Source organism: Amphibalanus amphitrite, unplaced genomic scaffold (assembly GCF_019059575.1).
Source record: "Amphibalanus amphitrite isolate SeventyFive unplaced genomic scaffold, NRLGWU_Aamphi_draft 001517F_arrow, whole genome shotgun sequence".
Classification (NCBI taxonomy): Eukaryota; Metazoa; Arthropoda; class Thecostraca; order Balanomorpha; family Balanidae; genus Amphibalanus; species Amphibalanus amphitrite.
In genome coordinates, this window is record NW_024883010.1 from 34,839 (window position 1) to 54,341 (window position 19,503).

At 47.0% G+C, this 19,503-nt stretch overlaps 1 protein-coding gene across 1 annotated transcript in view; it reads left to right on the plus strand.

Moving 5' to 3' along the window:
- Positions 1 to 18,791, plus strand: part of LOC122373569 (cGMP-dependent protein kinase, isozyme 1-like) — a 39,051-nt gene extending 20,260 nt beyond the window's left edge. The window contains exons 6-16 of the mRNA XM_043351784.1: positions 1,957 to 2,059; positions 10,294 to 10,429; positions 12,057 to 12,163; positions 12,445 to 12,661; positions 13,150 to 13,266; positions 13,957 to 14,071; positions 14,699 to 14,782; positions 16,133 to 16,212; positions 16,702 to 16,847; positions 17,177 to 17,283; positions 17,682 to 18,791. Of these exons, the coding sequence (XP_043207719.1) occupies positions 1,957 to 2,059; positions 10,294 to 10,429; positions 12,057 to 12,163; positions 12,445 to 12,661; positions 13,150 to 13,266; positions 13,957 to 14,071; positions 14,699 to 14,782; positions 16,133 to 16,212; positions 16,702 to 16,847; positions 17,177 to 17,283; positions 17,682 to 17,777 (1,308 nt within the window). The 3' untranslated portion in view covers positions 17,778 to 18,791. The remainder of the gene's footprint in view (positions 1 to 1,956; positions 2,060 to 10,293; positions 10,430 to 12,056; positions 12,164 to 12,444; positions 12,662 to 13,149; positions 13,267 to 13,956; positions 14,072 to 14,698; positions 14,783 to 16,132; positions 16,213 to 16,701; positions 16,848 to 17,176; positions 17,284 to 17,681) is intronic.
- The last annotated feature ends 712 nt before the right edge of the window (positions 18,792 to 19,503 follow it).

Consider the following 19,503-nt stretch of genomic DNA (forward strand, 5'->3'; position numbering starts at 1 on the left):
AAAAAGGACCTCCTGCTGCATATGAATGGATCCGTGTTGTTGAGCTGAACAGTGAACACCTTCCAGGTGCTGTCATCGCTCTACCGCGTCTTCGTCAAAAGTTGTAGAAAAAAATGCTGGTGTCCATCGATGGACATTTCCACTAATGATCTTTCGAGTCATCACTCGCCATAAGTTGCACCCTGTCCCTGGCAATGATGAGCTGATTTGTCATGGCTCCAAAGATATTTTGCGTTTCTGACGAACTTTTTCAAAGCAGGAGGCATTCGTGCTTTTTCTAATTTCTCATTATTTTCTAATGATGAGGTCACGTATTTGACCTGCCTTCAGATCATAGATGTAAATCCTCAGTTTGAATCATGAATTGCTGACACGTATAACCCCATACATTAGATATACAGTGTACCAAATTTCAAAGTTATGCATAACTTTGGGAGAATTATGGGAGAATTTGCATAATTATGGGAGAAAAGCTACAAGAATGGCGAGAGGGGAAAGTTTTATAGAGGTATACCGTATAACTGAACTTGACATGGCGACCTGACCTTAACCCTCGCATGTGTGCGGCGTTTGCCAGCTTCTAATGTGTAGGGGGGGGGGGGTAGGTTGGACCCCCCCTTGCCGTTTGGCCCCTGATCGAGCTAGAGCTTCGCGGAAAAAACGAGCGTGTTGCCCGTGACGAGAGGAAGCCGATGATACCCAATTTTAAGGTCCTAGGTCATTGGTTGACCTTCCAGGTCAGGTCAATGACCCAAAGTCGGGAAAATCGGGACCTGTTAGAAAGTCGTAAAGTGTGGCTGCTAAGGGGTTTTTCGGGATGCTGATCACGAATATCGTGTTAGTTTTGATCACAGATGATGTCTTTAAGCATTTAGACCAGGTCAGGTCAGGTCAGGTCAGGTCAACCAGTAGGCGTCGTGACGGGTATTCGTAGTACGTGTCAACCGCCTCTGACAGCTTCGTAACATGTTACGAAGGCACCAAAACTACTTCGTAAATGTTTAAATGGTTGCTAAATTCGAATTCAGCTCCAAAAACTAGCCTAGAAACATGTACAGCTCGAAAAAGTGAACCGAGGTCACCCGAGGTCACCAAAGGTCAATGACCTGACCTGACCTTCAGGTGACCTTGACACCCACCCTAATGCATGGAAGCAACATCAAATCACATGTTTGAACGTTTGAAACCACGAAAAACTTGCAAACGCGCGGCTAATGCGAGCCGATATACGCAGAATCGCGATTCCGGCCAAACATGGTCTCGGAAAAGAGGTCACAGGTCAAAGGTCATTTGGGTCAGGGTCATGAAATTTTCAGGGTAGGTGTAAAATTGATCAATGTGAGGGTACTGAAAATTTCGTCGCGATCGGCCGCTTTTTACGCGAGTTATTCGCGAAAAACCATGGGGGGGTCCATCCGACCCCCCCCCTACACATGCGAAGGTTAAGTGACCAGTGATAATTTTTACGCAAGTGATGTAGGTAGGTATACCTACCTAATAGGTTATACCAAATTTGGCGGCGCTGCGCGCCGATTTGTTACACGCGCGCACACACACATACGCACGCACAAAACTGGGAAGTGTGGCAAAAAAACACCCCTACCCATCGGGTGAAGACTAGAAACCCGACCCCCCCCACTCAAAAATCCGTGGCGACGCCCCTGGTGTGGCGAGTGGCAACCCAAGAAATCAAAATCCCTTTCCAATGTTTAGGATAATCAGTAGCTAACTAGAAATTATTTGCTTGAATTGTTAGTTACCACATATGTATGTAGGATCTTCATGATGCATCTCTGTTTTCTCACTTTTGTGAGGTGTATTATGTTTTAAAATTCACTTCATCGATCAAAAATATGTTATGGTATCTCACAAAGATGTGTCAGTTGCTGTTTATCAGCCTTGTCTCTCGTGTGCTGTCTGTATCTAACCGTAACTCCCGGTGTCTCCCCTCAATAGGAAACATACGCGCCTGGTGCCTACATCATCAGACAGGGAACCAGTGGTGACGGATTCTACATCATCAGCTCCGGATCGGTCAAGGTCACACAGAGGTCACCAGGTCAGTCTGCGAGGTCAAGGTCAAGGGTCATACGCTTAGTGTTCGATCGACGTTACTCGAGGTCATTAGGATATTGCAGGCCTGAGATAGGTTGGTATGTAATATTAGATAAAGATTAAAGTTTACCGGCATTTGATCGTGATTGCTTGGATATTGGCGATTTTATTAGATTTGTTGCCTTTGATCTTTCTTATTTTAAGTTCTTTCATTTTTCAAATTTCGCAAGTTTGAAGCAATGTGCTCTTATTAACTCGATTGGCTCCCCATTTTAATTTCATATTTGTTATCAGTTTACAACAATCGATATATGTTCAAAAATATTTTTTGTTTCCATACTTTGTTTGCATGCTCTTGCATTTGTTTAGTTATAAAGCAGAGTTTGCTACCTCTACAATATTTTGCGCTGATCTTATAATACTGCAACATTTTTCTCTGGATATCCCTTGCATCCTCAAGCACTTCAATCAGTAGTTACAGGGACAAACTAGTATAATCCGGTAGAACCAGGTCAGAAAATATTTACAATATAATCCAACCTGTATGCTCACACTGCGCTGCCTGTTGACTGCTGCTGCTGGCTGCAATTTCCCAAATCGATGCGCCGAAAATGCGGCCATCGATTTAGCCAGCAGCAGCTAGGTAGCTCCAGTGCGGGTGCAGTGCACATTGCACTGTGAAAGTGGGACGCGGCGATCTATATGGGAGGGTTAGCTGTTGTAATATCGACTGGTGAAATGGGGGCAAGCATGGCACTGGGCACTGGCGGTAGTTCAGGAGTTAATGGAACTGCGTAGCACTAAAGGACTGGGGCGGATAAATTGACTGCATTAACTGGAATAGGAGAATGTAGAATAATACTTCTTTATGTAGAACGCGTTGTCGCTTATTGAATGTCATACGACATACATTTAACCCTCGCCGGACCTATTGGTTTTCTACATACGCGCCGGCCGAGGGGGGCGGGGGGCGGGGCGGGTACGACCCCCCCCTCGCCGTTTCGCCCCTGGTGGAGCTAGCGCGTCCCGGAAAAAACGAGCGTGTGCGCCGTTACGAGACGCAGAGATTGGTACCCGATTTTAAGGTCCTAGGTCAACCGGTGACCTCTGAGGTCAGGTCAAGTGCCCCAGGGTACGGTTCAGTTTTTGGTGAATAACTTCGCAAAAAACGGTCGCAGAGCCGCGATTTTGGCAGCATCGTGTTCGCCTTGCTCAGGCGCGTCGAATGATATACTTTTTGTTCGGGTCAGGTCAACTTAGGGTGTTGACCTCAGGTCAAGGTCAGGTCAGCACCCCCAGGTCACGAAGTTGGTCGAAAGAGGTCATGTCGCATATCATTCGATTCGGCAGGTCTTCCTGAGTCCATTGGTGGCTTTCCCGACTCGCTAGGTCAATTTGTTCGAGAGTTATTGACGAAAAACTAATATGACCTTGATGACGTCATAAATGACGTCACGCAAGGTCAACATTGCAAAAGTGACGCATCTAACCTTGCAAGGAGTGCATCAAATCACGATTCTGTGTGCTTGAGATAGTTGGAGATCGTTCCCGGCGCCAGAATAGCAGTTTTCATTTTTCCCCATTGACTTATACCTAATGGTGAGGTCACGAAAATGACCTGACCTCATATGACCTTTAGGGAAAATCCGAGATATACAAGTTGTGAGACTCATAATGGATACTAGATCCTGCAAGTTTCATTTCCCTGTGACATCTCCTCTGGCAGTGAGGGCGTTGCGAAGTTGCGACATCTGAAGACCGTGCAGAGGTTCACTTATGACGTCATAGGTCAGTGACCTGACCTGACTAAAAAATGCGGTTGGTGTCAAAAGATGCGGCTTGGATCAAAGGTCAGGTATGCCAAGTTTCAGCTCTCTATCGCCAGCGTGTTCGGAGCTATCGCGAAAAAAAATCCTATGGGGGGCGGCACCCGCGCCCCCCCCCCCCTCGGCCGGCGAGGGTTAATCTGTATATGATATCAACTGTATTTGCATAATCATGCACATTGCAACTGTACTATGTTCGTGTTCTGAAGAGCTGTCAGGTTCGGTGGAGTTTTGGCTGAGCGCTGAAAGGGCATGGGGTGGAAGAGCATCGAACAACTACTAAAATAATAAATAATCGGATCCGACTAATAATATTTATAACAACTAGACATACGCTGATTTTTATGTCTGTCGCCTTAGGAACATTAATCGTGTATGATATACGATACCGGTCAGATTATATACTCGCCAGGGATTATAGTCCTGACGTAGGTGCGATTCCGAGTTATTAGTAGTTTTCGCTCTGTTTTTAGCATCTGGCTCTATGGAGCTAATACAGGTGACTATGCCATTTGGTCAAGCCATCCCTGTTTTTTTTTTTGTGTGGTTTTGACTTGGAGTTGGGAATAAGCGTCTGAGTGAAGGAACGAAGCTAGGAGACAGCGGGGAGCGCTTAGCAACAATACCGGGCGTTGGGGAGGTTTGCGGGGTGAGGGGCAGGGGAAGTATTGAGGGGTATGGGTCGGTCCGGTGGCCGCAGGTCGACAGGTCTGTAGGCGACCCCGGCCTGGGAGTGTCAGATGGAAGGGGAGGGGGGCAGGGGACAACATCGGCCGTCAGATGCAGCATGCAGGGACGTAGCAACGGGGTGGGGATTTGGGTGGGAAGGTAGAAAATAGGAATGTAATGGTAGGATTAGCACGTCTTTAGCAGGGAAGAGGTAATGATGTGTGGGGTCATAGGCGGCGGAACGGGGGGCACCGGGGCACCGTGCCCCCCTTGAATTCTGCAAGGGGGGCACCAATAGCAAGGTGCCCCCTTAAATATCATGCATTAGTACCAGGGGCGGATTCGGGAAAACTCCAAGGGGAGGGTCATGAATCGAAGTGGTGCCCCTACCTATATACCCAAAATTAAAACCTCAACGGATTTCAGCCACTTAATTTTGGTGGTGCCCTATTTTCAGTTTTTTATTTTCTTTATTTTTGGTTAGTCCTGTGATGACTGGTGCCTCTGCTAGGCCGCTGGTGCCCCTGGAAAGACTGTGGTACCTACCTACCCTGCCCCCTGACAAGCCTACGGTGGGCCCTGCACATGACTTAGGTGCCCATGGGCCCAGACAGGCCCGTGGTGCCCCTGACAGGCCTGTGCGTGGTGTCCTTGCTAGGCCTGTGGTGTCCCTGGGCCTTGGCAGGTCTGTGGTGCCCCTGTTAGAACGCAGGTGCCCTTGACAGGTTTGTGGTGCCCCTGACATTCCTAAAGTGCTAACGACAGGCTTGTGGTGCCCTTGACAGGCCCATGGTGCCCTTGCGAGGCCGATGGTTCCCCTGCGAAGCCGATAGTGCCCCTGGCAGGCCTCTGGTGCCCCTGGCAGGTCTGTGGTGCCCCTGGAAGACCTGTAGTGCTTTTGCTAGGCCGATGGTGCTCCTGACAGGCCTTTGGTGCCACTGACAGGCCCGTGGTGTCCCTGCTAGACCTGTGGTACCCCTGGCGGGCCTGTGGTGCCCCTGTCGGCTGTCAGGCCTGTGGTGCTCCTGGCAGGCATGTGGTGACCCCAGGCCCAAAGTCATGACCCATGTGACCTCCCCCCTGGGATTCGCCACTGATTAGTACTGCGATGGCTTCTTGGTAATTTGATGCATGTAGGATTAATGGAATTTATCAAACGAGAATAAGGAAGAGACAAACACATAGGTACTTGAGGATCAGCTTAAAGGTAGTGTGCCACCTTTGAAAGATTTCCCATTTTATTTTTCCTAAGATAAGAAGCTTCTGTTTTTACCTAATATCGCAAAAAAAATCAAAAATGGGCCTGGAATAGTGCCTTTTTCGCCTAAAAGTTTATCGGTTTTTAGATATGTATAACAACTGTAGTGGGCTCACCTGCAAACAGACGTCGGGCAACAATCGCGAATGCGGCGCACTTGTGACAATAAGCAAAGGTCATTATAGTGTTACGACCATACGACGTACGGGAATGAGTTATCAGCTGTCTAATCGTAGACAACACAATGTCGAGCCTTAAACTGTAAGCCCGTATTGGTATTGTTTCTTTTATTTGGCTGTCGAACATTATTTATGGTTTGAAATATGATTTTATGTAAAATAATTGATATGAAAAAGCCGTCTTATAAGTTATGACCCCATTTCACCACACGCAAGTGGCAGAAATGACAATGATCAGCTGACGCATTTTTCTTGGCCGAAGTCAGAGCGCGCAGCCCGACGCACCACCACCGCACCACAAAGTATGAGCAGAAGCCGCGCCCAAAGCCAGGGCCCCGGTAACGTGAGGTAGCCGAGTCGGGGCAGCGTGCGCTGACCCAAGCCGGGGCCGCAGCTTTGGGCGCGGTCTACCGCATCCCCGCGGGCAGCCCCGGGCTATCACATGACACCGGGAGGACGCGCGGCTCCGGCTTGGGTCAGCGCACGCTGCCCTGACTCGGCTACCTCACGTTACCGGGGCCCTGGCTTTGGGCGTGGTCTACCGCACCACCTAACAGGCGTGTTCGAAACCGCAGGAGCTGATGATGAACGGGTTTATCGAAACTTGATTGGATGAGCATATCGGTAATAGCGATTTCAGTGTGTGCATTTATTGTTCATAGTGGTGTGAAATGTGGTTGGGGTACGACCGACAACCCGTCGGGGCGAATTTCGCACTGGGGTACTCAAAATTTGAATAATTTAAGACGTTTTCATGAGTTTTGAAGGTATGGATAAGTTCTAAAAATCCGGTTCTCCTTATCTGGGCCATTAACTCCATACGGTCCAGGAAAGCTGGCACACTACCTTTAACCCGCGAGTTGCTGGGGGGGGGCGTTAGACGCCCCCACTTTTTTCGCCGGGCCATAGCATAAAAACGGCGCGCCGCAGGCGCACCAAATTTTTGGTACCTGTAGGGAATTGATCGAAGTTTATTGTGACAAAGTTTCAAAAAAATCGGTCGGAAAATTTTTGAGATATCGAGGTTTTAGTGACGTCATGATTTCTGAGTTTTCGACCAAAAGCGGCATATGTTCCAAAAAATCATATAAAATCACAGAATAGACATACAGACATGCCGTTAGACTGCCAATACCATGAACAATCAAATGGCTATCTTCGATTATTGATTATCGTTCCGCATTTTCCAAAATCTTGAACTGAATCTCGGCAATTTCTCGTGACTACTTCACGACCATGATACATGCATTTTATAAATTGAACTTTTTGAGCCAAACACGTACACATATGATAAAATGAATGTCACCATCGTGTTCTACGCCCCAAATTACCCATAAAACATGTGTCACAGGCTGCGAATATCAGTTTTGATTTTCGGGGATATGTGCCTTCCCGGTTGACCTGACCTTGACCCTGACCTATGCTTGACTGACCCCTACATGGAGATGATACTCTTGTAGGCCTTATATGATGGATTGTGCACCGTTTTGACAGAGTTTATGACGAGAGGCGCCCATTGCAAAGTCCTGAAGTCCATGCTACTGAAAGCCCGATTTCAGGTGTTTGACCTTACCTTGACCCGACCTGTGACCTCAAAATTCAACTGTAAAGTACTCATCTGAAGCGTCTCGTCGCGTTCTTTCGTTTGCCGCCTCGTGCGTTTCGCTGCGCCTATTGGTTCTCGAGTTATCGGCTGGGGGCGTTTAACGCCCCCCCCCCCCCAGCAAACGGTGGGTGGCGAAATACCCCAGCAACTGCCGGGTTAAAGTTAACCACACATACGGGGGTGAACTGCCATTTTCGTTAAGTAAAAAAAAAATCATCGTGTCAGGGCTGTGACGAAAAATAAGTGGCCTAAATCCGATGAGAAAACAGGATTTTGGGGTACCCTAGGTTTGGCTCCTTGAGCTGGTGCCCCCCCCCCTTGTCTCAAATCGTTCCGCCGCCTATGTGTGGGGTAATAATTTAATGCTACCTGCTTACCTATGTGATTTGTAGGAGAAAGTGGTAAATGATGCGGATATTATTCTTTAGTCATTTTTACATAAATGCTGAAATTGATTATTTGGAACTCGACTCAAACTATTCCGTGTTAGCCACTGACAGAAGCAGGAGGCATCAGGGAAATATGTATGCTCACTTCTCCCGCAGCGTTCGTAGTTAATGAACCGAAATAATCCCTTGCATAAAGTAGATGAAAAAAATATCAAAAATGAAAACGTTTAGGATTGCACAACGACGATTACCAAGCGCACACAGAGTTTTTAGATCTCAGGGAACACTATCCGTTTAGGGAATACAGCTTCCGATACTGCCTTTCTTTATCTTCCGATAATGCCGGCTAAATAATAACAGCAACCCGGGCTTCTGGCATATATCTTTGGAATGTGGCATATTCTACAATCTACTCGCTTCCAAGTAGGATGGGCTCATTGTTCTGTTTGTATCCGATTCATTTCCTCTGCATCCTCTGACCAGCGGAAATGAAAATAACAGAAGCTCTAGGAAAAACCTTATAAGCGCAAGATTGATATTGACCTCGACACGCGCTATTTTCCGAACTAATTTCCGTCTCTTTCTTTCTCATCAGAAGGTTTGGTCTCTGAGCAATGTCTTTATTCTTAGACTGCATTCTTTTGCGGGAGCGCTCAATGAAAACCAAATAATCGGCGGCAGGAAGCTGATATTGTGCATGCCATCGTCTATTTTTAGAGGCTCATCCCATCCCCAGTCAATGCATCACACTTCTATCCATAGTTTCACCACACCATCGTAAGGACAGACCAGTATCGTCCGCCGCTGCAACGCGTTTTAACTTTCCCATACCTGCTACATTGCATGATTAAATCGAGACATCCAGGCATTTTAATGGCACGTGCACTGTACCACACCAGCCGTGTGGTTCAAGGGGTGTGGTTAAACGCGTTGAACCACACGGCTGCTGACGTCACTATCAATTATAGTTGTGAGCTTTTTGGCAGGTATGGGAAACACCTTCCAGCCCTAAGGCCGGAAATTCAATAAATGTCACCTCGCTTTTTTAGCGAAAAGCACCTCGGGCCTAACGGCCCTCGGAGTTTTCGCTAAAAAACCTCGGTGACATTTGTTGAATCATCCCGGCCCCGGGCAGGAATATATTGTCACGGCCTACTTACAAAATGTCATCATAAGCCTCATGCTCGTGCAGTTGTGCGCTGGTGACTCCGATGGGCGCATCATAAAACGAACCCGTCCGAAACTAATGGCCCAATGTGACCTCATTGTAGTGCCGTGCTGTGTTTTGTTGGAGTATAATTGGTCGTTTTGGTGTCGTCAAAGCGGTACATCGGGGCTAAAAGGACGGCTTATTTACATGATATGGCAAAATGGAATGATGTCTCATGTCCGGTTTTGTGATGATGTTTGCTGTATCATGCTGATGTTTGGTACGGGCTAGTTGCTTTTAAGGGGTGGATAAATGCATCAACATAGAATTATCAATACCGTCCTAAGTGGCAACGCAATCAATCGCTGGGATAGAAATGAAAGTGAAAAGAAGAATGCATCGAGTTTTCAACAGATAAAAATATTACACAATAGATACATAAAAGCTATTTATAAGATCTCGGAATCTCCTATTTCCTACATTAAGAAGTCTTTGGGTCTAAACTCGGCATCCACGCTCAGGTTATTGCTGCGGCGCTGGCCAGCCCCATGCCGAAAAGTTCCAAAGGCTAAAGCTACCCACCAATGAGACACGCACACAGGCTACTTCGAAAACTTTCCCGAGGTCGCCGTCCTGCGCTGACCAAAGTGGGAGGCGACTCAGCCTCGAACTTTTTGTCGTTGCTAAGTCGTACTTGGCAGTTGGATTCGCTATCGGGTACTTTCTGTACAAGTTGCAAATCTGGTGAATGGATTGCTCTAAGGTCAACGGCTCCCTCTGGAGCGTTTATAGCTTAACCGCCTCAATAAGTTGAACGCTGCGAAGAACAGTTTCGGCGTGGGATGTTAAATAGGTTTTTTTATTTGGTACTATCTGCTGGGAAATACCGAACGTAACCAGTTTAATCGTGTGAAAGAAGGATTGAAATACTAGGAACGTGTTGACGTTCAACAATTTTAGCCACATGTGAGCCGTTCACAGTGTGGTGGCCGTCAGATGTGGCGCGATAGCTCCGATTACGGTTCAAATATTGATTCAGTGATCTGTCCCCTGACTTTGACTGTCTCTGATGTCAGACTCCGTCATCTGTCCCTGACCCTAATTCTGACTCTGACTCTGACTCTAACTCTGACTCTAACTCCAACTCTCCCACTCACTCAGATGGCGTGGAGGACGAAATTCGCACGCTCAAAGCCGGCGAGTATTTTGGAGAGCAGGCTCTACTGAAGGAGGACAAGAGGACGGCCAACATTATCGCCCAGCCGCCGTCCGTCACCGTGCTGGCTCTGGACAGAACGTAGGTCATCAGGGGAGGGCCATGTGAGGTCACGTGGGGGGGGCTGTAAGGTCACATAGGGGTGTGAGGTCACGGCGACTATGAGGTCACGTGGAAAGTGTTAGCCCGCGACCTGGTGGGGGGGGGCTATTTTTTGCCCCCCCTCCAGACTTTTCGATATATCTCCAGAACCGCTGCGCCGATCGTCACCAAACTTTCAGTACCCTCCCGGACATCAATTTTACACATTGTGATCAAAAATTTTTCCAAAGGCTATGATAGGTTGGCCGGAAATGACGTCAGAGTGACGTCATGTTCTGCCGTTTTCGACCCAAAAAAGGGTTTCATGGGAAGAGCTGTCAGGCCTATAGCTTTGCGAATACAGAAAAATGATAAAGACATAAAAGCTGTAGAATTGACAGGGCTACAAAACTGCTATCTCGGATTTTTGAAATTTTTGGGTTTTGACCCCCAAAAAAACAAAAAATAAATTTTTTGGATATAATAATCGAAAAATCCAAAAAGTTTTTCGAATTTCGCAAAAACCGGAATATATGTGATAGTCCTTATCGCCTTCCATCCACATACCAAATTTGAGATTGATACCTCTTTTTTTGGCGAAGTTATAGCGAAAAAACTGTTCAAAATTGATGACGTCAAATTTTCAAACTCAATTTTTAGCAATTTTAGACCGCGTAGCGCAAAACAAAGACCACCATTAGACTCCCCGTGACGAGCTGCATCGAATCAATACCCATTTTATGCAAAACTATCAACTTTAAAATTTGGCCTTTTTTGGCCTGACCTTGACCTGACCTTGACCTGAACTTCACCAGAAAGTGACCTAAGCCGTACCTGATAGTCTTATAACCAACACCATTGAGATGGAAATGAAAAATTGGCCATAAAACATGCATCACACAACCTTACTAAAGTTGGGCTCATGTGACCTGACCTGTGACCCTTGGTGACCTGACCTGTGACCTGAGTGACCTGGTATTGTCAGTGACCTGTAATAGCAACATATCTACTAGGCAACTGACGCCCTATCGCTGATTCTCGACAAAATGCGTTTTCCTCGGTGTTATAGCGCATTCCCTAGAAGACCCGTGAACGGTGAAACATTGCATCTTTGACCTGATCTGTGACGTCATCGGTGACCCCGAGGTCAATGAAATTTGGTGTCTTTCGATAAATTTGACAGGCCTTTCGAACGCCGTTTGAATTTTGCGGATCCGTCCAGTAGTTTCGGAGATACGAGGGGGGCAAAAAATAGCCCCCCACCAGGTCGCGTTATAAACAGACCCCACCAGGGCGCGGGTTAGGTCACATGGAGGCCCGAGCTCACATGAGGAAATGGCAAATGGGGTTTCACATTAGTAAGCCGAAATCTTGACCTTGTGAGTTTTAAAGAAGAATGCTAGTTGGTTAGCCCTTGTCAATGTTTATGACTTTTGTCGGCATATCTTACACACATATAAAAACATTCGAGTAAGATAAAGAAGCATTTTTGTTTGCAAAACACTTTTGGATATTTATTTCACTCGCGTAAAACAAGCACTTGAATTTCGTAACCATGTTGCCATTGATACCTGACCTGACCTATGTTGCGTGACCTTAGTGCTGACGCTAACCTCTGCGACCTCAGGTCGTTCGCGCGACTGATCGGTGATCTGCAGGAGCTGCGCGATCTCAAGTACGAGGAGCGGCCAGTTTCCCGCACCAGTTCGGCACAGAGCGCACGGCTGCCGAACGGTACGTGGTCCCGACGAGCGTTAAATCTGGTCACTCTGTTATATTCTTTGGAGCACAATTTGCATATGTGAATGCAGTTCTTTATCGCTGTGATGTGTCATGAGGTTTTCACGACTGATTTTTACTTATTTTCGCTCATTCCACCAATTTTTGTAATTATCTCATCCAAAATCGTACCTTTATCGATAAGGGCATGGCAAACATAAGTTCTTTTGTGATGCATTTAGATATTTAATTCATTATTTCGTTGTCTGATGCGGAAAATTTTCTATTTTCTGCAGAGTTCTCTCATCTGACACTGGACAGCCTGGACATAATCGCCACTCTCGGTATCGGCGGCTTTGGCCGCGTCGAGCTGGTTCAAAGTGCCAGCGAGCCGGGCAAAACCCTGGCGCTGAAATGTCTCAAGAAACACTACATCGTGGAGACTCAGCAGCAGGAGCACGTGCACAGCGAAAAGGAGATCATGCTGCGGTGTAACCACCAGTTCATCGTCAGGTGAGGAGTGGGATGGAGATTTGGAGATAAATTATCATCAGATGTAGGGAATTTTATAGCGAGAGTTTTGATGAGAATTAACTGGTCATACTATGAGAGTAGTAAGGAATTCGCCACTATTCTAAGCAGCTGCCAGCATAATTGTTCAAAGCCGCAACTGGAATGTCAATAAGTGGGCCATGTCACTCGGCTGTTAGCAATCAGCGAGCCCAGCCTTGAATAGCACAATGTAACCATTTTCATGAGCCCATTCCATATTGCCATCGGGATGGTCGTTTGTACGATGGATAAACCTTGAATGGTGAAACTTCATCACAAAGAAGTTTTCCAATTTATTGAATCAGAATAATCAATTGACAAATTCATATGAATTAGTCGAAACCACCGATAATATTGTAATCCAACTCACTGCACATGTCTTGCATCTGGTGTCCTTCATTCTCCCATTCTCCTTATTTTTCAACCCTCACCCCATCTCTGTCTCTCAGACTGTACAAGACGTTCAAGGACTCCAAGTACGTGTACCTTCTGATGGACGCCTGTCTCGGAGGAGAAGTGTGGAGCATCCTTCGGGATAGAGGACAGTTCGACTCCGAGGCCTGCAGGTGAGAGAGGGGAGTGGGGGGAGGGAGAGAGCGAGAGAGAGAGAGAGAGAGAGAGAGAGAGGGGGAAGGGATACCACCATTTTACAGAGTAAAACGTGATATCATGCTTACTGCTCAGGTGCTGAACGGCTAATTTCAGATCATGTGCGTTGTGTTAGTTTTGGACGTTCTGCTCAAAGGACACGTGAAACGGTTTAGTGTATGGTGAAAGCAGTAATGATATCCCGTACAAAACTGACCCGGGTAAATCAGCTCACGATTTTAGCGTCACAGCGTTGCGAGACTCTCTGTAATGCGCCCGTTTAATCTATTCATGGTTTGGCCGGGTTAATTTCACGCCTGGTAGGAGTCATACATGTTAGTCAGCTGTTGCGCAAAGCTGAACCGCATGAAATCAACGGCCTCCATGACCCTTATACTGCGTCTGTAGTTTTCATCCATGGTGATTGTTTGGGTTAATGAATTAATCAGCCTGTCATCAAAACTTGTACGTTAACTTTTGGACAGTCGAGTGAAGTAAATACCTCATTGTTAAACTTAGTAATTGTAGTTGTGGCTTACATCTCGAATTATCTTCCAGTCCCGTTCAAGTAACCTGAGCATGTTACGCCAGTCGTGAGTAGCTCCGATTTGCACATCACGTGTGTTTTATCATTTTCACTCGTTAATTGTGTGTCATGTTTTCCCCAGGTTTTACACGGCGTGTGTGGTGGAGGCTCTGGAGTACCTCCACACACGTCATATCGTCTACAGAGATCTAAAACCGGAGAACCTTCTGCTGGACACAGAGGGCTACTGCAAGCTGGTGCGTTACTACTCATGTCACTTACAGTTAACTCTTGAAAACTTCTTTCGATCGAGCACATTACACATACCACAACTAGCAGTGCCGCTCTTGCATTCAATCATAATTACTCGTTTAAACGTTTGTAGTTTTATTTATGTCATGGGTTTTTACTCTGAAGGGTTTATTAAGTCTCCACATTGCCATAAAACACCATAGAACAAAGTTTTACCAACGACATTTATTTTGCTGTCTGTGATGAATGGGTTGTTATTGGATGACATATTTATGGGTTTTCAGTCACATTTTAGATTTATTGTCGTCGCTCACATTTTAATCAGGCTTGTCGTCGCCTCGCAATTTGTTGATTTATTTGTCACAGCTATTTTGAGATTCTGCTGAGCTCTTATCGAGAGAGCGAGCTGCGTTCTTAGACAGATTATTGTGTTTTACCAAACCATAAGCCAATTGGAGTTTAAACGACAGATTTTGTGATAGGTACTAAATTTCACCCATGTCTAAAGCAAATTTCAAATAACCGTCTAAACCACTCCCTAAGCTGTTAGGACGCTTTCTCGCATCGCATCGTTGTCCACAAGTCCTATTTGCATATCACTCTCATCAAACAACTCTCGTGCTTTGTTTCAGACGGACTTCGGCTTCAGTAAAGAGCTGCGGAGTCACGGAAAGACGTGGACTTTCTGTGGCACACCGGAGTACGTCAGTCCAGAGGTACGATATGAACGGAGAAAGAGAGAGAGAAAGAGAAAGAGGAAAGTGAGGGAGAGGGAGAGAGAGAGAGAGAGAGAGAGAGAGAGAGAGAGAGAGAGAGAGAGAGAGAGAGAGAGAGAGAGAGAGAGAGAGAGAGAGAGAGAGAGAGAGAGAGAGAGAAGCGAGGAATGCCGTTCGACGCGTCAGCCGTGCTCGATTCTAGCGCGTTACGTGGCTAATGAATGGCTCGATTGCAAATGCGGAGTGTTGAGCATAATTGGCTCTCGGAGTATTTAATTAGGCCATCTGAGGAGGATTTCCAAAAGGTCAGGGAGGAATCCTGGTGTGTGGGGGGTTCAATCAAGTAGTGTTAGTTTTAGAAATCCCGTTGTTAAGTGGCGGGTGTGAAATGAGCGATAGACGGGGAGTGTGTTACGCTACTCGTTATTTTAATGAGCAATATGATTACCCTCTTACGCCGAAGAAGACAGCGTGGTGTTTCCCGTCCATTTCTACATCTATCTGCGACCGAGCTGCAATTTTCCGCAGCTCTTCTCTCTCTCTCTCTCTCTCTCTCTCTCTCTCTCTCTCTCTCTCTCTCTCTCTCTCTCTCTCTCTCTCTCTCTCTCTCTCTCTCTCTCTCTCTCTCTCTCTCTCTCTCTCTCTCTCTCTCTCTCTCTCCCCCTCCCTCCCTCCCTCCCTCCCAGCTAAGGAGCCGCTCCCTCCCAGCCTCGTCTCTGACGCGCCATTTCCTCAGCGCTCCCAGCCGGCTACCCTGGCCATCTCAGCCGCCAATGCCGAATATCCCGGCCCGTAATACGGGTGGCCAGATCGGAATGTAAATGGGCTGATCGGCCCGGTATCAGACGGCCATCGGGCCGGCCAATGATTGGGGTTTAACGGAGGATACCTTCTGCGGGCGGGCACCGGGGCCCGGATCCTTGGGGGGAGGCGGGGGGGAGGCCGGATGTGTTGAATGTATTGGGCGATTGAATGGTCATTTCATTGGTGTTTGCGTTGGTTGAATGGTTTTAATCATTTATTTAGTCATTTATTCACGAATACCGAATTATCAAGGATGTTTACTATCTAGTTCTTTACCCAACACTTTCGTAGTTCTTTTCACGTCTTTATCGCCTATCCTATACTACTATGTAAATCTATTATTTGGATTACAATGTTCATCGTCTTGGCGTACTCATTATTGCTCATTATGCTCGTTTCACCAATGTATTAGATGTTCATAAATCATGTCAAAATGTCATTGCTCTGTGTTGTGCGTTTTCATTTATCTCTAGACGATATGTATCCCCGATCTCTTAACACCGTAGTTAACCCTAAAAACCACCCAACTGGCCCGTCGCTCGTCAGGTGATTCTGAACAAGGGCCACGACCGGGCGGTGGACTACTGGAGTCTAGGGGTGCTCATGTATGAACTCTACACCGGAGCGTAAGTAGAGGAGGGGTTACGGTCTATAGGAGGACGGTATAGCACAGGCAATCCCAGTCTTTTGAGGACGGTCTGTGGGGTGTCTATTAGCATAGACGGTCACCGTCTATTGTCAATGGGAAGGGAATCTGCGGGAGGTATCCAATAGCATAGATGGTCGGGTTTATGGAGATCATTATATGGGGTGACACCGAAGGGCAGTGTCTATTGGAGTACCGGGGTCATGGGAGGCGCAAAGCTTTTTTATCAGGTTATCAGGTTATCTTATCAACCTTTATTTGTGACTCCGAGCGGCAGGAGTCACATATAAAGGTTGATGATGGTTGTGAAACTGTGTGCAGTTTTGACCATGCTTGTATCGCTACCAAAGTTGTAAATCCACCAACGGCCATGCTAGGTGGTTCATCACTTACGAAAACCGACTCTACATAGTAACGATTCCAGAGACACCCCACCAAGAAATAACGCTCTGTGCCATCCGTTTTTCAGTCCGCCGTTCTCGGCCTCGGACCCGATGAAGACGTACAACATCATCCTGAAGGGGATCGACATTATCGACTTCCCGCGGAACATTCCCAGGTCCGGGGAGCAGCTCATCAAACGACTCTGCAGGGACGTGCCGACGGAGAGACTCGGTCAGTGGGGGAGGGAGGGGTGGGAGAGGAGGGAAAAGGGAATGGTCAAGGTGCCGTAGAGCTTCTGTGTAGAATGATGATGTTCAAGGTACCTCAACTTTTGCTCTTGACCTGACTGAAATTTGCAGCTGATAAGAAAAATAAGGCAAATTGATAATAATTTATGGTCAATGCCTAAGGAAATAGGTCGACGTTGACTTCATCGTTGTATTATAATACATTCAGGAAGCGAGTCCCGATAACCACACTGTGAGCACGTTGTTATCGATAAAAGTGGCCACATTCTTCCTTCTTTCGCTCTCCACTGATCGTCCCTCTCCCTTTGACAGGCTACCAGCGGAACGGTGTGGAGGACATCCGGAAGCACCGGTGGTTCCAGGGCTTCGACTGGGAGGGCCTCCGATCCCGACAGCTTGCCCCTCCCATCATACCACAGGTGAGTCCTTCACGGAAGACGATTAGAGAGAATGGGCGATGAGCGTGGAGGTATGAGGAAGTTATGTTTATGTAGAGCGGACGTTTTCATTGGATGGAGTCATGGGAGTGCTAATTGGATAACTTTGTTGGTTCTCATCTTAGCTTCCTCGATGTGTTGAGTTATTTTTGGTGTTAATTTCAGTTAGTGCCGCAAGTTTGGACTGCGATTTACTATGTGAAACAAGCTCGTGACTAATGTTCCTAAAAACTTTTGATGAAATAAAGAAACAAATTTTATGAATTTCGCTGAATAAGACTGCCATCAGTCGTCCGTTCATCGTAAATTGACTCTCCCTGGCCCATTTCTTCATAGTGATCCGTTTTTCATTTTCGTGACGTGTTTCTCGTCTACTACAGGTGAAGGGTCCGACCGACGCGTCCAACTTCGACTGCTACTCGCGGGATCTGGAGACACCCCCGGACGAGCTATCCGGCTGGGACGAGGACTTCTGATGGCCGCTGGACTCTCAATAAGTGGCGCTGCAGTCGCCCCTATAGGTGGCGCTGCGATCGGTGGTATAGAGGACGCCACCATAGCGCGCTCCGATCGGCGCCCTGCTTCAAGCTCGTGATTGGGTCGCTGTGGTGCCGTGACGCGGGGAGGGCAGCCGCAGAGCTCAGGTGTTGTATAGGGAGTTTTGTCCTAATTTAAAAGCAGACGCACCAAAACACGTGCCTAATGGGACCGGTGACCGCAACGGCGGCCGCCGGGCTGCTTTCGGGTTTGTGTGTGTTCTCTCACCAAAGAGCGAGAATGACGAGTTAGTGAGTGACGAGTGAGAGAGTGTGAGTTTCAGTGCTTACAGTGATGAGTGATGCGGTCAACATGTGTATGTGATAGTATGCGCGTGAAAGTGGTTATCTATACGTATATGGTGCTGTTAGAACCGGATGATTGAAATGTACCGGATGTACTCGTTGGCTTGTTGTCAGGCGAGGCCGCAAATGTTGATTGATGTGAGTCATTTATAACACTGGGCTAACGTGTGGGACTGGAGAGACATGTTTATTTTTTGAAGTAGTGTCGTGATAAGCTCCTCTATATCGTATCGTTGACTGGGTGTGTTTTCTAGCTATCTGGCGTGTGTAAACCTGCCTAGATCCGGACTGATTCGGATAAATCGACAGGTTTTGTGTCAGAAAGTCGTGGTTTAGGCGTTGTACTAGCGATATTTCGAGAGAAGGTCGCTATCTGGAGGATTTCTGCTGATAAATCCGTGTTCGCCGATGCCAGATGAAAACTAGTGGCCAGCTGCGGTAGACAGTTGTTGCACGTGCTGAATTTTATCTGCGTGTTTCTGGCGTGATGGCTGCCGGTGATTTGCGTCCGATTTCAATCACGGTTAATCCCTAGTGAAGAGTCACCAATTGTGGGCGTGGTTTCACCCACCAATCAGTTGCCGTGGTTTTCCGATGGGAGATTTTCGTAGCCTGCCTGTTTTAGATGCGATAAACTTAAATTCTGAACCGTGTTTATATGAGGAAAGGAAAAACCTGTTCATTTCCGGCGATACGCTTTTCGAGATCTCTTCTACCTTTATGACACGTTATGAGCCAAAATTGTGCTTAATTTGTTAACCTCGCTGGCTGTTCCACTAATCTACGGGCCTGATAAATTCGGAACCCATTCACTTAAATAGCCTTTCTTCTTTCACCATTCCTTGTTATAAATTAGAACACTTCCCACTTCTCAGGCTTGGTATGGTTAGGGTTAAGCACCATATCCAGTGGACCAAGTGCTAACCGGAACTCTCACGCTGTTCCATTCCAAGCGAAACGACCAGGTAGCGGCATTGCTCGGGAATCGAACCCGGAAGATGACTTCCCAGCTCCCACTCTGCACTGGGACCGTGGCCGTTTCACGGCCGCTGCCGGCACGCTACCAGCGCATTTCGCTAGCTGACGTCACAGATCGTGGTAATGTTGGAGATACGACTTTGTTGATGCCTCCTGATTGAAAGTTGAAACCCAATTTGACACGTGTACAGGTCTCGCGAGATTAAGCGGTAGGTTTTGCACTTTTACATTTCCGGTTATATCTCAGAAACTAATCGATCTACGATGAAGCCATTTTACACGATCATGGCCGGCTTGTTACCCAACAAGTCGATCGCATCTTCAACACTTAAAAGCTTAAGACGACGAAGATATAGCCTGAAGTACACTAAATTTTCTAGGT